The sequence below is a fragment of the Neophocaena asiaeorientalis genome, unplaced genomic scaffold, assembly GCF_003031525.2.
Source record: "Neophocaena asiaeorientalis asiaeorientalis breed wild unplaced genomic scaffold, Neophocaena_asiaeorientalis_V1.1 scaffold136, whole genome shotgun sequence".
Taxonomy (NCBI): Eukaryota; Metazoa; Chordata; class Mammalia; order Artiodactyla; family Phocoenidae; genus Neophocaena; species Neophocaena asiaeorientalis.
In genome coordinates this window covers 5,902,085-5,923,590 of record NW_020185333.1, presented here as the reverse complement: position 1 = coordinate 5,923,590, position 21,506 = coordinate 5,902,085, and the positions used below count along the sequence as shown (strand labels likewise).

At 35.9% G+C, this 21,506-nt stretch overlaps 1 protein-coding gene across 4 annotated transcripts in view; it reads left to right on the top strand.

Annotated features, from left to right (window-relative positions):
• The window catches only part of DZIP3 (DAZ interacting zinc finger protein 3), a 110,652-nt gene that overhangs the window by 35,578 nt on the left and 53,568 nt on the right, over positions 1 to 21,506 (top strand). For 3 of the 4 annotated variants that reach the window (XR_003001869.1, XM_024735382.1, XM_024735383.1), the window contains exons 8-14: positions 860 to 974; positions 6,595 to 6,714; positions 8,089 to 8,190; positions 9,766 to 9,858; positions 10,646 to 10,698; positions 19,091 to 19,167; positions 20,831 to 21,448. Coding sequence is in view for 3 of the 4 variants with exons in the window: in XM_024735382.1 (XP_024591150.1) it covers positions 860 to 974; positions 6,595 to 6,714; positions 8,089 to 8,190; positions 9,766 to 9,858; positions 10,646 to 10,698; positions 19,091 to 19,167; positions 20,831 to 21,448 (1,178 nt within the window). In the remaining variant the exon portion in view is untranslated. The remainder of the gene's footprint in view (positions 1 to 859; positions 975 to 6,594; positions 6,715 to 8,088; positions 8,191 to 9,765; positions 9,859 to 10,645; positions 10,699 to 19,090; positions 19,168 to 20,830; positions 21,449 to 21,506) is intronic. The other variant, XM_024735384.1, reaches the window with a different exon arrangement.

The window sequence follows — 21,506 nt, the reverse complement described above, 5'->3', positions numbered from 1 at the left end:
CCTCTGTTTTCCCACTTAGGCTTTGCTTATACTTGATCCTAGATTTTTTTTTTTTTTGTCTGTAGGCAATGAGCAGATATAAGAGAGGATTTTGAGAAGGAAGAGTATCATCTTTTGAGACATGTACCTCAGATCATATTTTTGCATGGTCTACTTGTTCCCTATCAGAGTCCTGATAGTACAATAGTTCTTTTGAGGCTATGCTTTTGGTTTTTGCTGTTGTTCTACTCTTGTGATTAAATACTGGGCCTCATTTTCAGCATGGTCTGCCTTATGTTTAGAGTTGGTCAAGGTTTTTGAAACGTTACCAAAGTGGCCTTTTAACTTTCACGGAGTATCCTTAGTTGATAGTAGTAGTCCTGTTGAGGCTGTGTATTTTGGTTTCTTTTGCAGTTTGTTCCACTTTGTGATTAAATCTGGGCCTGATTTTCAGCACAGATTATCTTTATGTCTGTAGGAGATGAGGGTCTCTTTAAATGGTACCCTCAGAGGCCTCTGTCTTTCATTGTGTCCAGAGTCAATAGTTGGATGACCTGTGCCATTTTCTTTCTTCAAGGCTTCCAAGACAGTAAAAAAAAAAAGCCAGCCAACTCTACAGTCCTTTTAATTACCATGACCCCCATAATGTTCAAGCTTGAGCTACTATATAATCTATTGCCTCCCCTTCCACATGTATTTCATCCCAATCTACCACAGGTGAGAGTCCTAATGTTTGTATTTCTATAGCATGCCAGAGGTTATCACCATCCTACTTACCACCAAAAAAAAAAAAAAAAAAACAGTTGCTTGTTGTCTAATTGGTAAACTGTCTACTTACAGAGTCCTGTTCAAACGAACCCTATTTTAAAATGCCTTGCAGATATAATGCAGGACTGCTAGAATTTCATAAAAGCTTACAAGAAACAGGAGATACAGATGATCATTGGTTTGACATAGATCCTATGGAAGATGAAGATTTACCTACAACTTTTAAAGTAAGAAATTATTTAAGAATAATTCATCTGTGGCTAATCAGAATCATCTTTGATAAACTGCAGTTTATGTTAACTATGTCATTCTATAGCAAACACATTCTTTTGTTGGGCATTAGCTTTTTGTATGAGGAACAACCTTGATTCCATTATCTAGTGCAGAATGTTAGTATGATTCAACAAGTAGAGAAATGAGGTGGATGTGTTAGCATTTCCAAATAACAAGATTAAAAGCTGTACTAGTCCAGTACTTCACATGGCTACAGCTAAGTGTAATAGTTAACTTCTTTTTTCTAACTATATTTTTCATTATTTTGCTGTTGATTTAAATTTTAAAAGTACTAAATGCTTACATTAAAAAATGTAAAAATGCCAAAGATAAAAGTAAAATTCATCCATATATTTCTTCAAATGGAGAAACCATTGTTAGTATTTTCATTTATATCTTTCCATACACACATGTATAAACACTCTTTACCTTTTATTTTTAGTAAATTGGTGTGATGTTATACACATTGATTTATGGTATGAAAATATATGTTATTGTGAATTTCCCAGCAAGTAGATTATTATATAGTATAATTTTTTCATAGTCCATCTTAAACTGTGCTTTTAATTTGCTTAACCAATTCCCTGCTATTGAAGATTTAGTTTATCCTAAACATTCTAGTTTTTCACTATTATGGAAAGTGATCTTCTTGTATTTCTCACATCATTCCCTTAGTATAAATTTCTAAAGGTGGAATTGTGAAGTGTTTATACACTTGTACAGTTATTCGTGTATGTTTCCACATTTCCTCCCAGAAAGTGTGTAACCAGTTTATATTCTTAAGACAGACTATGAGAGTTTCCATTTCCCCACACCCTCTGGATATTTTTTACCTTTTGGGTAATTTTTACTCATCTGATAAGCCATGTTGGTCACTTTTTATTTGTTTAATATGAAAATAGCTACACTCGGCTTCTTTTGGTTAGCGTTTGAATGACATATCTTCTTCCAAACTTTTACTTTAAACCTTTCTGGATCCTTATATTTTAGCTGACTTTAAGGCCAAATGCATTCCTCAAAATAAAGAGGGATGTTTTATAAAAATTAAAAATTCAGTTTTCTAGGAAGCTATAACAACTCAAAGTTTGTATATACCTAATAATACAGCCTCAAAATACCTGGGACAAAAACTGGTAGAACTAAAAGGAGAAATAGAAGACTTCCCAGTCACAGTGGAATATTTTAATACCTCTCTCAGTAATCAATAGAATAAGTAGGTAGTCTTTGGTGTTGGTCAGGATAATCATATGACTTTTAACTTTGACCTAATAAAGTAGTAATTTTATAGATTTTGGAAAAATATTGAATTTCTGTGTTTACCTGGAGCAGCCCCTACCTGGTCTTGGTTGTTTTTCTTTTTTTCCTTCTCCTTTTAAAATATTTTTATTTCTTATCCAAACTTTCTTATTTTTATTTTATGCAAAGTAATACATGTATGCAGTTTTTCAAGTAATATTAAAAGGCTTAAAAATTAATGGTCTGTGGTTTATCATCTCTAATTGTAGTTCCTGACTATGGGTAACTTCTTCCAACCCTCTAGGCATTTTCCTTTGATATTTACCTGTATTTTGAAAAAGCTGTACTGCTATTTAAAAAATTTCTCCATCTTAGATGTTATCTTTTGACTTCCACTGTGGAAGAGGAGGGTTTAGTAGCTTCCTTATACATCTCCTTCACACAACACACTTCACTTCCCCATCCTACTAATAGTTATAAGTTTTTATTAAATTGGCGTTAGGGTTTCCCTTTACTCTATTCCTGGGAATACCCTCACCCATTTCCTTTGTAGATCCTCTATTTCTTGGATCTCAAGTTTTCCTCTTTCTAGGTATAATCCCTTGATTTGGTGGTGCAACTCATCCAGCAGCTTCCTGGAAAAGGGTACTTGCTTGGGAGATAAATTTTTTGAGATCTTTCAAGTCTCAAAATAATTTATTCTTTGTACACTTTATTTATATATTGCCTGGGCATAAAATTGTAGGTTGAAAATCATTTTCCTTAAATTTTTAAAATTGTGTTTCTGTTATCTTCTAACTTCCAACAGTAGTATTTTTGAGAAATTTGATGTTCTGATTATCAATCTTTTGTTATAACCTATTTTTTTTTCTGGGAATTTTTAGGATATTCTGTATATTCCTGGTGTTCTGAACTTAATGTTTTTTGGTTCTGGGACATTTTCTTTTTTTATTTATTTGATAATTTATTCTTTATTTTCTCTTTTCTCTTTGAAATGCCTTTTATTCAGATACTTGACATCCTGGACTGAATTTCTGGTTTTCTTATTTCTTTGCTAATTTTTATTTTTTGTCTTTTCTTTTTAAAATATTTATTTATTTATTTGGCTGTGCCTGGTCTTCCGTGGCATGTGGTATCTTTAGTTGCAGCATGTGGGATCTTTAGTTGCAGCATGTGGGATCTTTAGTTGCGGCATGTGGGATCTAGTTCCCAGACCAGGGATCAAACCAGGGCCCTCTGCATTGAGAGCACGGAGTCTTAACCACTGACCACCAGGGAAGTCCCTAATTTTTTGTCTTTTTGTTCTACTTCCTAGGATATTTTCTTAACTTCATCTTTTTTGCATAGAGCTAATATTCAGCCAGTATGCGCTAGTGCTATCATATTAGTTCTTTTTTTTTTTTTTGTGGTATGCGGGCCTCTTACCTCTGTGGCCTCTCCCGTTGTGGAGCACAGGCTCCGGACGCACAGGCTCAGCGGCCATGGCTCACGGGCCTAGCCGCTCCGCGGCATGTGGGATCTTCCCGGACTGGGGCACGAACCCGTGTCCCCTGCATCGGCAGGCGGACTCTCAACCACTGCGCCACCAGGGAAGCCCCATATTAGTTCTTATAATGTTAAAATATTTCCATACTGCTTGGAAAATAGTGGCTGCTTCAAAAATAGTTGGGTAACCAGCCACCATTCCAGATGCCCTGGACTCTCCTCCAGCCCTCTCTCTCCATACTTCTTAAGTTAAAATCCAATAGCTAAAGGTTTAATGTCCAGGAGAGCAGAATGCTTCCATGATCGTGCTCTGGCTCTAGGCCAGCATGTTCTTAATCTGTTATAAGCGGTGCCTATGCCTGTCAGCCCACCAAAAGTCCTACTTCCCAAACACTGTGATTAGTTTTTCTTTAAGAAAACTTAGAGGGCTGGCCTTTACCCCTTTATCTGGCACTGAGGAGTTTCAGATGAGTACCACCAGAGGCCTGCCCTGCCCCAGTTGCTCCTATCCTCATGTGTCTCCTTAAATGAACTCACCCTGTTGGGGGGAAGATTGTACTCCTAGAGTTGCTGGCACCCTAGCAGGAGAGTGTCCCTTCATATTGTTATTATTTTCAGCATTACCCTTGTTTCTATCCTTCTATTGAATTTTTTATTTCAATGATTATTTCAGCTATCATCTACCAAGAGTTTTCTTGTTGTTATGAATGTTACTTTTTTTAAAAAAAAATAATATCCTGTCCTTTTTTCATGAATTTTAGAGGTAAGTGTTAAAGGTAATGTTAGCTAGATCATGTAAGGCTTTATAAACCAAGTAAGGAGCTCAGACTGTATCTTGAGGGTCATGTGAAACCCCTCAAAACTTTTAAACAGTGGGGTGTTATAATCAAATTATAGTAAAATATGACTTATAGAATTTAGGACTTTGAAGAGTTTCTGTATTTATGGTAAGGGAGGAGTTCAGAAAGTAAAAAAATATTAATAAAATAGTTACCAATTGTAGTTAGTGTTCTAAAGAAAAACAAGGGACTGGGACAGAAAATAGAGAACACACAGACATACACTTGTATACCTGCATATATCCATATTTGTCTATATGTATATATGCATAAATGTGTATGTATATCTATGTGTAGTGGTTAGGAAAGGCCTATCTGGGAGGTGATATTTAAGTTGGAAGCAGAAGGTTGAGAATGGAACTAGCTCTGTAAAGAGTTGGGTAAGAGCATTCTAGGTAAACAGAATTCAATGTGGAAAAGGCCCTCAGGCCTTGAAGAGCAAATTTGAATATAAAATCGTGAATTTTATAGTGAGTGAGGCTAGAGATGAATGTGAAGAGATGGACCAGAGATGGCTAGGTGTACGGGGTTCAGATTCTGCAGGTTCTGCAGGACCTTGCAGTCAGTCTTGGTAAGGGTTCTGGATTTTGTTTTAGGTAGCGGGAAGCCATTGAAGAGTTTTAAGCAAGGAACTGACAATGATCTTTTGTTATTTTGCACAGAGTGTTTTGAACACAGTAGGCAAGGAAGAGGCAGACCAGTTAGGCAGTTGTCATAGTCAGTAATGTAGGTGAGACATAGAGTGGTAGCAATGGAGAGAGAATTAGAAAAATTTGCAGTATATTCTGGGAGAAGACTCAACAGTACTTGCTAACATATTGCATGTACAGGGTGATGGAATAATTATACGATGGATGACTTCAAGACTACTCGCTTGAACCTAAATAGATTGTGGTAGATGAAATTGATGTAAGTCCCATGCGGACTAAGTATTAACCTGCTAAGTTCACTGCTGTATCCTTAACACCCCTTAACATTCATAACAACCGGGCCATAACAGGCACTCAGTAAATATTTATTGAATGAGTGAATATCAGTGACTGAGGCAGAAGATGAGGAGTAAGGAACAAGGAACAGATTTTGGTAGGAGACTCAACAGATCAATATTGAACTATTAAGTGTCAGATTTGTGAAACCACAGTAGTTATATACCTACTATGAGTCCTATCCCTTTGTTTTCAGCATCTCCATTTGACTGTTGGTTATCCTCACAGGATATACTACTTTCATATTGATAGGTCATTGAACGCTGCTTCTTTATTTCTCTCTTGATACTTAAAATTTTCTAGTCAACTTGGTCAAAACATTTTTATTCCTCATAAAATTCTGAATGCCATTAAACAAATGTTATGAATGATGACTTGATTTGTAAAACAGTCTGTAGAGGTTTATTTTATCATGTCTCATACCGTCAATATATATGGGTATGTCTCTCTGAGGGACACTATTAAGGACCTGTATAACTTAGACTTGATAACGTGTTTCACACGTTAACTAGCATTTTAAAATATGGAAATTGCATTCCAAGTTGTAACTCTGAACACTGGAAACATACTTCTGTACCCTGCCTCTGCCCCTTCTGGCTGAGCAGCCTGTTGCACCACTACAGTAGTTCCACTGCCAACCTGGTGTCTTGGGGTCCAGTTCTAGCAAGGACTTTCTTGGGTTTCCAATGATTTGTTGTCTCTCTGTATTTATATCAGAGCAAGTAATTCTTGTTAGGAACATGCTAGGTGTTATGAGTTAGAATGAAGAGTAGACATATAGCTTTGAACATAGACTTTTGTCCTTTCTCCATGTTTGTATTCAATAAGAAGTGTAGTATTTCTTATTTAGGGCCTTTCTATGTATTGTTTACTTTGAATGAGGGAAATAGGTTCTATAACTATTTTAAAAATATATATACAACACCTTCAAAAAAGGATATGAAATGGACATATAACTTAAGGTAAGATAAGTGTTGTAGTCTTTTTATTACTGATTCATGAGATTTATTTTTATTTTAAAAATTTAGGACCTTCTTAACAATTTCATCAAGACAACTGAGGGTAATATAATGAAGCAGACCATTTGCAGTTATCTAGATTGTGAGCGATCTTGTGAAGCTGACATTTTAAAGAACACCAATTATAAGGTACTGTAATTACCAATTAACTGAGTATTTTAAAAATGTGATTGTAAAGTTAAACTTAGATAAAAATTATTATATTATCATGCATCAAAATATTGTTTAAAAAGTACTTAGTTTAATTACAGTGATAATGCAGTTGAGAAGTTGTTTGAATGTCTCAGAGGTTAGATTCACTGTGATCAGGAAATATTTATATCCTTTGAGCCAGTAAAAGAATGAATTGGCTTTGCTAGGGTTTTTGTATATTCACAAGTTTCTGAAGTTATAATAAATACTATTTTAATCATATAATGGAAATTATCTAAAATATTCTTTATAGTTAGAAATGTTACAGGTTGAGAATATTAGCATTTTACTAAGGAGAAAGGTTGTCACTCCTCAAGAATTATGTTACTAAGTAAGGATCATTATTTCTTCTATGGGCCTTGGGTGGGACACACACACACACATAACCAGCCTTGATTTGAAGAAATTCAACAATCAAAGTACTTCAAGTCTAGTTCTCCCTGGATCTATCAGAATAAGACTGTGGAAAATCACAAGATAGGCTGAGATATGATCATCAGTGTAAATCTGACTGCTTCTACAAGACTGGAAATCTGAGTTGAAAAGCATGATGTATAGAGCAAATGGCGTAGATGGGAAGGAGGAGAAAGCCAAGATCTATTCATTAGGGTAAGATGGGTATTGGGAAGTGTAGGCCTGGTGAAGTGCAGTGCTCAGGGCAGGTCAGGGTCAGTCCTGGTTTTGGTGACATGGTGATATGTTCCTGTGGTTTCCCAGGGAGGAATCAGGGTTCCAGTCAAATGGGTAGCATGTAGCAGCAGGAAGTCTTGGTCACAAAATTTAGATTTTTGTCATCTAAGCAGTGTACCTATTTAAAGGAAGCAGGACTGTGGTTCCCAGGGAGGGCACACTAGGAAAGACAAGAAATCTATACCTTGGGATAATGCAGTAGCTCAGGAGCCATTTCTCACTAAGATAGCAATCTAAGGTCTGGTGATTGGTGACAAAGAAGTTTTGGGGAATAATGGTATGGAATTGGGGCTGAAAGACAAGAGAAATGTAAAAGTTGAGGTGAAGTGGGGCAGACAGCATGTTCATCTACAAAGATCACTCACCGAGTTTCTGATATTTTGTTGTATACAACATGTGGAAAATATTATATTAACTTATTCAAATTATTGCCTATTTTTTGTCTTTAGTGATATAAAAATGACTTGTATAGTTCTTTGATTACCAGTGATCTGTTGATAAATTTTCAATGCCATCTAAAGCTCATCTAGTTATAGAATAATTTAAAAAATGACTTAAGGTGGTATTTTCTATATCTACATGGATTATTATTTCTTAACAGCAGCTTTTATTCTTTTCCAGGGATTTTTTCAGTTAATGTGCAGTAAAAGCTGTTGTGTTTACTTCCATAAAATTTGTTGGAAAAAGTTCAAGAATTTAAAATATCCAGGTGAAAATGATCAGGTATTATATTTGTTCTTCCTTAAAAACTTTACTACAGCATATCCTCCTCTACTCTTTCCTATATTTTCCCTCTTTCCTCTTCATTTCTTCCTGATCACATTCTTCCTCCTCTTTTTTTCTCCCTTCATTTTTTTTTTCCTATTCTCTCTGATGCTTTTCTCCTCACTATTTGTTCATCATCACCATTTATTAAACAGGTCTTTGTAGGAAATACTCTGCTTTGCTTATTGATTTGCTTATTGATTTCTATTAATTTGTTCTCTTCCCTTTAGAGGTTTATACCCTTAAGAATAGAAATATTGTTACGTATATTCACATAAAGGACATAAATAGAATCACTTAATAAAAAGAAAGGACAACTATATAATTTTAAGGATAGTTTCTATTTTAAGGGTAGAGAACAGTGATAAATTTATAGTCTTCAGAACTATCCTTGTAGTATTGGGAATTCCCTGGCAGTCCAGTGGTTAGGGCTTGGCGCTTTCACTGCCGGGGCTGGCATTAGATCCCTGGTCAGGGAACTAAGATCCCTCAAGCCATGCAGCACAGCCAAAAAAACAAACAAAACAGCAAAAAACAAGACAAAACAAAACAACCCAAAATATATTTGTATTATTTATATTTGCCTAAAGTCATATAACTAAATTGAATTCTTTGCCGCTAAAATTAAAGTAGAAATCGAAAGCCCAATTCTATATTAATTAGTCTTTAATGAGGTAATGGCCATAAGTTGGGTCTATAATGTTTGGTTCTAGAGTGTTTACATTGTGCAAAAAGCAGAAAACACTTATAAAGGAATTGTGGTGGAATAGAAAGAGCACTGTATATGAAGTTGAGAGTTCTGAGTTCAAGTCCAGATTGAGCCACTTACTAGTTTTCTTTGCACTAGGCTGAAACTCACTTTTCTAAGCCATATAGTGAGGATAGTAATACCTACTTTATAAGTTTGTTATGAGGATTAACAGGTAAAACAGATAAACTTGCATTGTACATTGTAAAAATCATTATATAAAGCATTATTATTCACTTTTTAAGCAGTGTGTAAATACTTTTCACTTTCTTTGATTATTAGGGCAATCCATTTTGCTCAACTTTAGAAAGAGATGTAAAAGAAAACTAAGTAACTTAACCAGAGGGAATAACAAGGTCAGAATCAGAAAAAGGACTCAAATTCATTTTCCCTGGAATCCTCATATATCTAACAGAAATTCAGTATTCCTTTTTTGCACTTACATAATTAGTATATTTTACTTGAAGTTGCTTTTATTGGGGGCAGAAAATACATTTTAGTTTGTAATATAACTATTTGAAGATTTTGAAGTAGAAATGATGAGAGAGAAAAGAGTAGTCATAAATTTTAAATAGGAAATCCATTGGTATAAGAAATGGACTATCTTTGAACAGGTAACTCTCAAATGTTTATTCACATTTTTTTTTACTGTCTAGCAACATCTGCTTCTAACTTTATTTAAATATAATCAGTCTTGCACATCAGCAGGTTTTTTCTATTTTTATTGTTTGTATTATTTTTTTCTATTGATAACTTATTGGGTTTTTTTCTATTGATAACTTTAGAGTTTTAGTGGGAAAAAATGTTTGAAGGAAGGATGTACAGGTGACATGGTAAGGATGCTGCAATGTGAGGTACCTGGAATTGTCAAAATTTTGGTGAGTATCTTTCTCTTATTTTTTTGCTTTCCTTCACTGGAATGATGTTTTTGACTTCAAACAGATTTGGGAATTGTAGTAATAGTATTCTAGCCATATTCTCTTTGATGGGACTAAGCTCTCTAACCTTTTTATTGCATTGATTTCTCCAAACTAGTATTTAAGTGGTACTTAAGAATAAGAAAATTTTAAAAATAAAGACACACACACATACACACACAGGAACAGGAACAGACAAAGCAGGCCATGGCTGTAGCAATGAGGAAAGTCTTTATCATGAACAAAGGATGATAATCTAATTCTGTTCCACCTATGGTTAAAAATAATTGTAGATTTTCTGAACCCTTTTTTAGTCTCTAAGTATCTTCCTATAAAAATATCTATAGAACATCTCATAGAGTTGCTGCTACATAAAATGCACTTAAATGGTATCCATTTTATTTTTTTAATTAATGAAATATCTTGTTGAATTTTCAGGTAATTAGTAAACAGACCAAAATTATAAATAGGAATATATATATTTTTTAATGTTTAGTATGGTCTTCTTGTATTTTAGATTTGACATTTAAATCCTATAGTGATATAAAGTAGAACTAGTATTTAAGACCAACTCTAGTTTGTTATTTGATTAAGATTGTTTATAGCTTGTTTCTTCTGTTTTATTTGTTTTATATTCACTATAGCTTCATTCTCATTGTTTTCTTTCAAATATTAAGGCTAAGAAGTAATATTAAAGAATTTTGAAAATTGAACTACTTTAGGGCTATTTTTTTTTCATCACTTGCAGTTTGAAGTTGTGAGAAAGGATGAGTATATAACCATTGAAAATTTAGGAGCAAGGTAAGCTTGAAATTAAATATTCTTTTTTTTGAGCATGTATGTATTTTTCATTTGCTTCTTTCTTCTGTGTTTTCTGTTACTTTCTGGAGCTCCATTAAACTTAAAGACAGTATCAGTTGTGTGAAAAAATTGTATTTAATTGACATTTGTCTACCCCTTTGCCCCCCACTTTGTAGACTTTTAAATTCTAAAGCAGGAAAATAGAAATGTGAATACTTTTCCCTTAAGTATGAAAAGAATCCTTTCCTGAAAACCAAACGTATTTTTCTTAAAGTTATTTAAATTAGATTGTTATGATATAAAAACTTTCTCCTAGCTTTCAAAACTCATTCAAGCCTCCAGGCTTGTCTGACAATTAGAATCATCCTGTTTCTTAGATGAGAAAGCTTTATTGCAGAGGAATATATAATATAAGTTGGGAATTCATAGAGGTGTAGACTGTTGCTATTGAAATTAGAAATTTCAATATAAAACTTATCCTAATCCATTGATTCTCTTTTCTTCTGTTTAAAATGTCTACCATTTTTTAATCTACCAATGTTATTACATTGATATCTAAGTTTTCCCTATGAGCTAATGAAGCCCAAATCTTTATCTCTGCTGTAGATCTCACTCTTAAAAATCTAGGTCTGTCTACCTGCATGCTAAAAATTTCCATTTTTATTTTTCAAAAAGATCTATAGTTAAGTATGCCCACAACTAGACTCACAATATTTCTTCCCAGTTACAGTTGCTCTGTAACTTTTTTTAGGTCCAATAAATTCAACTCCTTAAATATATCGTACATGCCTCCTTGCTTCTGTCCCTGTGCTTCCACTAAGCTAAAGTTATTTATTTAATTTTTTTTAACATCTTTATCGGAGCATAATTGCTTTACAGTGTTGTTAGTTGCTGCTGTATAACAAAGTGAATCAGCTATATGTATGCATATATCCCCATATCTCCTCCCTCTTTTATTTGGAATTCGGAAACAGCTTCTAAACCCGTCTTTTTGTCTCCAGTCTTACCTTTCTTCAGTCTGACTGTTCAAGTCTATTGAACAGTCTGTTCAGCCATCAAAATCACTTTTCTAAAAAAAAATGGAAATATTTCACTTCTCTGCTTGAAAATCTTTCAGAGGCTTCTCATTGCTCTCAATTAAGTTCAGGCTCGTTAGCTTGGCTCTTTAGTCACCTTGGTCCCTGCTGTACTCACTAGTGTCATCTCTTGTCATTCTTTTTTTTACTATATATACACCAACTATGCTGAGCTTCTTTTAGTTCTTAAGTGTGCCATCTGTTTTACCTCTAGGACTTGCCTAGAATATGCCACTCCTTTGGCTTTGCCTGGTTAAAACTTCCAGAAAGTAATTTTTACTTTGCATTAGGTGTTCAATCACATATTCCCTTCACTTCTCCTATTAAAACATTTACTAAGTTCTGTTACACTTTCTAGGCTCTCTTCTCCATTTGACTATAGCCTCCTTGAGGGCAAGAACTTTAACTTGCTTACTGCTATATTCCCAGTACATAACCTAATGCCTGGCATATAGCTGGTACCCAATAAATACATGACAGATGTAGAGATTCTAACTTCCATTATTCTACAATGAGTATGTTACTTTTGTTTGACAGGCAATTAACTTATTTGGAGATGAACTGCAAACGTGTTTTCCTTGGTTGGTGGTTCCAGTCTCAATTCAGAACTTTAGCTGAGCTACTTTGAGTCTGTTCCACACATATGGTTCAGCAATCAGTCAGAGATGTGGCCGGAAAAAATTGGGGGATCTCTTCTCTGACTTTCCTTTCTGGGATTCCCCCACACTCTTCAGCAGCCAGGGTTCCATAGCTTCAATTTTCTGGTTCCTTCAGCCAAGGAAACCTTTGTTTTCTACCATGGTATACTTAGCCTCAGGCTCAAAGCTCTAAAATTGGTGAACTTAATTTCATACATTCTTCTCTTCTCCCCAAGCATATACACCCTACAGCAGAGTTGGTTTGTTTCTCTGCTCTCTGTGCCTTCAAGGAGTTGCTTTTTGTAATTTGCCTAAGTTTTATAGTTATTTTCTGTCGGAAAACCCTCTGCTAATTGGACCTTATTACCAAAAGTGGAAGAGCTACCTCATGAGGTTTTGTGAATGAATGACAAAAAAGTTTGGTTGTTTTTTAACATTAAAATGCTTTATTGTTATTAAAATATGCATAAATAAAAGCTCACAAAATATAAATGCAGAGTTTAAAAATGAATTATGAAGCAGACAGTCTTGTGGCTCCACCCATATAGAATTTTGTCAGCACCCCAGAAGCACTCACTGTTCCCCTCTCCCCTAGCTCATCCGCTTCCTAGGTAACTGTCATCCTGACCTTCACAGTAATCATCTCCTTGCTTTCTTGATAAATGTACTAATTATAAATGCATTTCTAAACACTGAATTAAAAAAATTCAGTCAGTTTTTTAGGCTATAGCCTAAATAGGTCAGTTTTTTAGGCTATAGCTCATATACAGTAAAGTTCACTTTTTAAAAATATACATTTTAAATGATTTTATTTTTATACAGCTGAGTAACCACTACCATGATCAAGAGTATTTCCATCATCTCAAGTTTCTCTAAAATCTCTTACGTAGTCATTCCCCCCTCCGACTTCCAAACCGTGGTAACCACTGATACGATTTCTGTTCTCATTAATATCGCTTTTTTCTGACTATCCTCTAGTAGGAAAGCCTTTTGCATCTGGATATTTTTTAACTTAGCATAATGCTTTTGAAATTCATCCTTGTTATTGCGTGTATCAGTAGTTCATTTTTGTTTGTTGTTGAGTAGTCTTCCTTTGTATAGATGTACCATAACTTATTTATTCATTTAACAGTTGATGACATTTGAGTTGTTTCTGGTTTTAGGCTGTTATAAATAAAGCTGCTATAAATATTCATGTGTTACTCTTTGTATAGATATATGCTTTCATTTCTCTTGGATAAATTCCTAGGAGCAGGATTGCTGAGTCATATGGTATGTGTTTAATGTTATAAGAAACTGCCAAACTGTTTTCAAAGTAGCTGTACATTTTGTCATTCTCACCAGCATAAGAGAATTCTAGTTCCTCTGCATTTTCTCCAGCACTTGGTATTATCAATTTTAAACATTTCAGCCATGTTAAAAGATGTGTAATGGTATCTTATTGTGGTTTTAATTTGCATTCGCTTAAATTTTCCAAACTATTTTTTAATTTTAGATCCTTTGCTATTACATGATAAATCTTAGAAAAACACCTTATAAACTTCTCCAGACTTCTTGCTGAGATTTTGATTGCATTGAATTTGTAGATCAATTTGGGGATGATTTACATCTTAACAATATTGAGAATTCCCATCCGTGAAGATGGTGTATAATTAATTTCACTTAATTGAGTCTTCTTTGATGCCTCTCAGGAATGTTTTGTAGTCTTCTGTGTATATAGTCTTATTTGTACAATCTTATAAATATTTTGTTAGATTATCCATGTATATTTGACTTTTTATGTTATTGCAAATGATAATTTTAAAATTTCAATTTCTAGTTATTTGTGTTATACAGAATTGATTTGTGTCAATCTTGTATCCTGTGACTTGATAATTAATAATTTTAATATCATTTATAGATTCTTTGAGGTTTTCTACCAAAGATCATGTCATCTATACATAAAGACAACTTTATTTCTTTTTTTTGCAATCTATATGCTTTTTATTTATTTTCCCTTACTTATTGCATGGTCTAGGTCCTCTAGTACAATGTTGGATACACTTGTGAGAGCAGACATCTTTGCCTTTTCTAGATCTTAGGAAGAAGTCTTCAGTTTTTCACCATTTAGTATGCTGTTAGCTGTAGAATTTTTACAGATACCCTTTTTTAGGTTGAAGATAATTCTTTTTTCATCCTACTTCTCTGAAAATTTTTATCATGAATGGATAGTGAACTAATGCTTTTCTGCATGCATTGAGATGATCATATGGTTTTCTTCTTCTTTAATCTGTTAATATGTTGAATTACATCAATTTATTTTCAGATGTTGAATCAACTTTGCTTTCCAAGAATAAATAGCAATTGATCATAATCTATTCATTTTTTCATACTGCTGCTGGTCTTTTAATTTCTAGCTTTATTGAGCTATAACTAGCATATAACATTGTGTAGGTTTAAAGTGTACAACATGATGATTTTATATATATGTATATATGAAACAGTTACCACCATAAGTTTAGTTAACACATCCATCACCTCACAGATTTTTTGTGTGATGGGAACTTTTTTTTTTTTTTTTTGCGGTACGTGGGCCTCTCACTGTTGTGGCCTCTCCCGTTGCGGAGCACAGGCTCCAGACGCGCAGGCTCAGCGGCCATGGCTTACGGGCCCAGCCACTCCATGACATGTGGGATCTTCTTGGACCGGGGCACAAACCCATGTCCCCTGAATCGGCAGGCGGACTCTCAACCACTGCACCACCAGGGAAGCCCCAACGGGAACTTTTAAGATCTACTTTCTTAACAACTTACAAGTATACAATATAGCATTATTAACTGTAGTCACATGCTGTACTTTGGACCCCTGGTTTGTACCTTTTGACCCCTTTACCCATTTCCCACGCCCCACCCCCACCCTGGCAACCACCAGTCTACTCTGTGTTTCTGAGTTCAGGGTTTTTTAGCTCTCACATATAAATGAGATCATACAGTATTTGTCTTTTTCTGTTTGGCTTATTTCACTTAGCATAATGCCTTCCAAGTTCATCCATGTTATCACATACGGCAGGATTTCCTTTTTATGGCTGAATAGTATTCCATGGTATATATATATGCCACATTTTCTTTATTCATCCATTAACAAACACTTAATTCGTTTTCCATGTTTTGGCTATTGTAAATAATGCTTCAGTGAACATGGGGGTGTAGGTATCTCTTTGAGACAGAAATTGTATTTCCTTTGGACATATAATATATATCCAGAAGTGGGATTGCTGGATCAATTCTATTTTTAATTTTTTGAGGAACTTCTATACTGTTTCCCCTAGTGGCTCTATCGACAGGTGTGAGGTAATATCTCATTGTAGTTTTGATTTGCACTTTTCTGATGATTGGTGATGTTGAGCATCTTTTCCTGTACATGTTGGCCATTTTATATCTTCTTTGGAAAAATGTTTATTCAGGTTCTTTGCCTTTTTTAATTGGATTATTTATTTATTTGCTGTTGAATTGTATGGCTTACTTATATAGATATTAACCCCTAATCAGATGTATGATTTAGATATTAACCATATCTATGATTGGTTATGTATGTATGTATGATTTACATACATACATAATGTATGATTTAGATATTAACCCCTAATCAGATGTATGATTTGCAGATATTTTCTCCTGTTCTGTAGGTTGCCTTTTCATTTTGTTGACTGTTTCTTTCACTGTACAGAAGCTTTTTAGTTTGATGTAGTCCCACTTATTTATTTTTGCATGTGCTTTTGATATCAAATTAAAAAAATCATTGCCAAGACTGATTTCAAGGCAATGTTGCTTTTCTCTCTACTTTCAAAGGTCTCTCTTTGTCTTTTACTTTTGTCAGTTTAATTATAATAGATTTCAATGTAGTCTTTTTCAGGCTCAACCCATTTGTGGTCCTTTGAGCCTTGTGAATCTGGATGTCCATTTCTCACCTTAAGTTTGGGAAAGGGACATTATTTCTTTAAATACTTTTTCCATCCCTTTCTCTTTCTCTTCTCCTTCTGGGATTACCATACTAGTATATTGTTTCTCTTATTGTTGTCCCATACATCCCGTAATCTTTCTTTACTCATTTCATTCTTTGTTCTTTTTCCACCTCTAATTGGGTAATTTCAAATTATCTGTCTTTGAGTTCACTGATTCTTTCTTTTGCTTGAGCAAGTCTGTTGTTGAAGCTCTCTATTGTATTTTTCAGTTCAGTCAGTGTATTCTTCAACTTTAGGACTTCTGAGTTTTTTTTTCTTTATGGTTTCTATTTCTTTGTTGACCTTTTAATTTTGTTCATGCATTGTCTTCCTAATTTCAGTTAGTTGTTTGTGTGTTCTTGTAGTTCACTGAACTTCTTTAATAGGATTATTCTGAATTCTTTGCACTGTCTATAGATCTCCATTTCTTTAGGGTCACTTATTGGAAGTTTATTAGTTTCTTGTGGTGGCATCATATTACCTGATTCTTCATGATCTTTGTATACTTGCATTGGTATCTGCACACTGGAGTACATGGTCTCCACTTGCAGAGTTTACAGGTTTGTTTTGGCAGGGAAGGACCTTCACCAATCAGCTGGTGGCATCTACAGGTAAATAGAACTTCCCATAGGGTTTTCTACTTCTGTGAAGCCACAGTCTGTGCTCTGAGGTTGGGGGTGGGGTGCTGTTGGGTGGGGCTGGGCTGGGTTCCATGTTCACTCGGGGTTGCTAGGTGGGCTCCCAGGTCAAGTTGGGCTGATGGCTATGTTGTGGTCAGGTGGCATTGCTAGCTGTGTTCTGTAATCACCTCTGGTTGGGCACATTCTCAGTCTTTGCCCTGACTGGGTGTTGTCACCAGTTGGATTCTGTGATTGGGCAGGGTTGCAGGCCATGCTCTGCAATTGTTCCTGGTCAGGTGGGGCTTCAAGGTGTGCTTCCTGAGCAGATGGAAACAGTGGCTGGATTCTACATTCAGGTGGGGCCACAGGCCAGGCTTCATGGTCAGATGAGATGTTAGGCTGTACTTTGCAATCAGGCAGGGCCACAGGCTGTGCCCCAAATTTGGGCAGGACCACAGGATGGACTTTACAATCAGATAGGTTGTTCGTTGTGCTCTGCTCTTGGGTGAGGCATGGCCTTCAGCTGTACCCCACATTTTGGTGGGGCATAAAATGTCAGGGTTTCTGTCTGGATTCCTTGGCGTAATGGGACCAGAGACTGTCCTCTGATGTTGGGCAGGTTACTGGCTGGGCTCCCTGCTTGAGTGATTACATAGGTAGCATTCAGCAGGGCTGTATCTGGGCTCAGCTGCTGCATTAGGTGTTAGGCTGGGTTCTACAACTGGAAAGTGCCTTAGGTTGGGCTCTGAGGCTACTCAGGGTCACTGTTCTGGCTTCCTGATTATCCAGGGCCAGAGGCTATGCTCAATAGTTAGGTATGGCAACTGGCTTGACTTCCTGCCCAGGCGGGCTGTAGGATGTGCTTCGTGGTTGCTAGGTATATGTGGGCATGCTTCCCAGAGGGGTGAGAGCTCAAATTTGCTCCCTTGTCTGAGTGGGCCATAGTATGTGCTCTGTACCGACTGGCCATCTATAGCCATATTTCCCAGAGAAGTGGGACTGGAGACTGTGCTTAAGAGTTAGAGGGCTTCCCTGGTGGTGCAGTGGTTGAGAGTCTGCCTGACGATGCAGGGGACATGGGTTCGTGCCCCGGTCCGGGAAGATCCCACATGCCGCGGAGCGGCTGGGCCCATGAGCCATGGCCGCTGAGCCTGCGCTCCACAACGGGAGAGGCCACAACAGTGAGAGGCCCGCGTGCCGCAAAAAAAAAAAAAAAAAAAAAAAAAAGAATTTGGCAGAAGTGCGAAATTTGCTCCTTTGCCCATGCAAGCTGTAGGATGTGCTCCATGATTGGTATGGCTGAACTGTTTCCCGCAGTGCTTTTATCAATTTACACTCCCACTTTCAGTGTAGGAGAATTCCTTTTACTCAGTATCTTTGCCAGTACTTTATATTGTTAGAGTTTAAAGTGTTTTCAATGTAGTAGCTGATTAGCAGTGTTATGCTGGTGCTGGACATAAAATCAGTTAACAACAACCACCACCAAACCAACATCTCTGTCCCTTTTTTTTTTTATATTGTTTTCTGTGTTAGAGTTCATTTCAAAGCCAAGCCACAATTTTTTTCATCTGTTTCATAGCAGCATTTATTTAGTGTTTAGTCTGTTTAATAAATTTTGCTACTTTTTCCCTCAATTTTTTTCTAATTATTTGTATTGATGCTATGCCAGTTTCTTTCTTTCTCTTTTAATCACTAGTCATTAAATGAGTTGAGTTTTCTTGGAATAGTTATTGGTAAGAAGATACTGTGGTGGAGGAGGGTCTGGGAGGAGTTCCAGATTTGCTGCCTTTTTACAGTGCAAAGATTTCTTTTTTCCTACTACCAAATAGTCTTCTTGCAAATAAGCTAGTCATGTGATTCTTTTTGTATGAAATCTAGCGATTCTACTTGCCTCCGAATTCTAATGAAAGTGGCAATGTAGGGTTGTTACTGTTAGTGTTTTTTATTTGTTCATTTATTTTTCTCCTTTGCTTTTAAGTTATTTCCAGAAGGAGGAGAAGAAAATGCTCACTGACTTAGCCATGCTGATACTAGAAATCTTGACTGACTTTTTTAACCTAATTTTTTTTCCATTTGCAGTTATAAAAAGTTGATGTCTCTGAAAATAGATGATAGCGATATAAGACCGAAGATCAGTTTAAAATTTGGTACAAAAGGTATATTTTACTTTCATATGTCTCCTGTTGAAAACTGTTAAAAATTTTGACTTGCTCTGTAAAGTATCATGCCATTAACAACCGTGTGTTTCTTTGAGTTTGTCATTCACTGGGCTTGGGTTTACACTAACAAACATCACTTGGTGTAGGCTGGAATTCATGGACAGAAAGATTAGCAGGTGTATGGGTATCACATTACCTTGCATCTATAGAGAGGTTTGCTGGGTTTGGTGCATAGCTGTGACTACACAGATTGAGCTTCAGCTGATGTTCCCTACCAACTCCTCACTTGTTGCATTCCCTGTTAAAAGGGTGAAATGGAAAGAATGAACATTTGGGGCTCAAGGCCAAGTAGTCTAAACTTAGGTGCCAGTTCTTTAGGAGTGTGCTAGGAAATGCCAGCTGCTCAGCACTTGGAGAGCTTAAGGGTTCCTGGACCCATGGAAGAGTAGTCTGGTGGCACTCCTTCTTGCTAGGGAGAATGGATGTCCCTGATCCTAGCCAGCTTCTTATTTGGCAGCCCAGAGAAAGCTCCTTGAGTCATTTGCTTTGTAACCTTGTTTGCCTCCACAGTTTATGTCAAGTATATCAAACAAGAATATTACTTTAAAAATCTTTTGAAACACAGAATCATGAAGGATAAAATAATAAAATTGTGCTTTATAATAAACACATATTTTATTAGTTTAAAAAATATACCATCATATACCAAATTCTTATTACTTTCTAATTCACCTCAGTCTACTTTCCTCTTTGGGAAGTGCTACTAAACCAGAAAAATATCAAATAGTTCAGTGTCATGCCTTATTCCATTTCATTGATGAAATACCTACTTAATCATTAATTTATTTTTTGAAAGGATAAGAAAAAGAGGTTCATAAGATCAGTGTGTCTCAAACTTTAATATATATTTGAATCATCTGTGATTTTGTTAAAATGTCGGTGCCAATTCAGTATCTCTGGGGTGAGACCTGAGATTCTGTATTTCTAGCAGGCTCCCATGTGGCTGCTGCTGCTGCTGGCCAGTGGACTGTACTTTGAGAAGCAAGGCATTAAATCACTTTATGTTTCTTGCTATAGTTCTGCATTGTCTAATACAGTAGTCACTAGCCATATGTGGCTGTTTAAATTTAAACTCATTAAAATTAGATAAAGTTTCAAACTCAGTTCCTTTGTCAGACAAGCAGCATTTCCACTGTTCAGTGGCTAGTGGACAGTGAAAATCTAAAATATTTTCATCACAAAAAGTTTTACTGGACAATGCTGATTAAGACAAAATATAATTGCCTAAGTAAAGTATAACTAAACACTGGCAGTTACCATTCTTGACAGTCCTCAGAACTTTCAAAGGCTTAATACATTTATGCCACTTGGTGGCCAAAGCTCATTTATTTGAACAAAACCCTGGATGGTTGAAAGCCTTCAATAGTGATTAGTTTTTGTGATTACTTTTGCTTGGAACATACTGTTTTTGTTTTGACTTTTTGACAGCTAGACAGATAGCAGCATGCCTACTGAGCATTGGCTGTGACAAAGTACTGTACTGTACTTCATTCTTTTGGAATAGTGCCTGTCCTACAGGAGCTTAGGATGTAATGCAAGAAATCACACAGAAAAAGAGCATTAATGTGGAATCTTTTGACTTCTCAAAATTCATTTTCAGATGAAATGCCTATCTTCAAACTTGATTATAATTATTTCTATCATCTGCTTCATATAATTATTGTTTCTGGTACTGACATTGTTCGGCAAATATTTGATGAGGCTATGCCACCCCCTCTTTTGAAAAAAGAGCTTCTTATACACAAGAATGTATTGGAACCCTACTACAACCATCTTTGGACCAATCACCCTTTGGGTGGAGCATGGCATCTGCTTTATCCCCCAAACAAGGAGCTGCCACAGTCCAAACAGTTTGACTTATACCTCCTATTAGCTCTCATAAAACATTTGAATGTGTTCCCTGCACCCAAAAAAGGCTGGAATATGGAACCACCATCTTCTGATCTCTCTAAGTCTGCAGACATCCTGAGGCTGTGCAAATACAGGGATATCCTCCTTAGTGAGATTTTGATGAATGGTCTCACTGAGTCACAATTCAATTCAATTTGGAAAAAAGTTTCAGATATTCTTCTGCGCCTCGGGATGAAGCAAGAAGATATTGACAAAGTGAAGGAGAATCCCATTGAGAATATCTCCCTTGATTACCATCAGCTGTCCATCTACCTAGGCATACCAGTACCAGAAATCATTCAGAGGATGTTGTCCTGCTATCAACAAGGTACAAAATAATTATTTACTTAAGCCAGTAAACTTTCACTGAGTGTCTGCTATGTGCC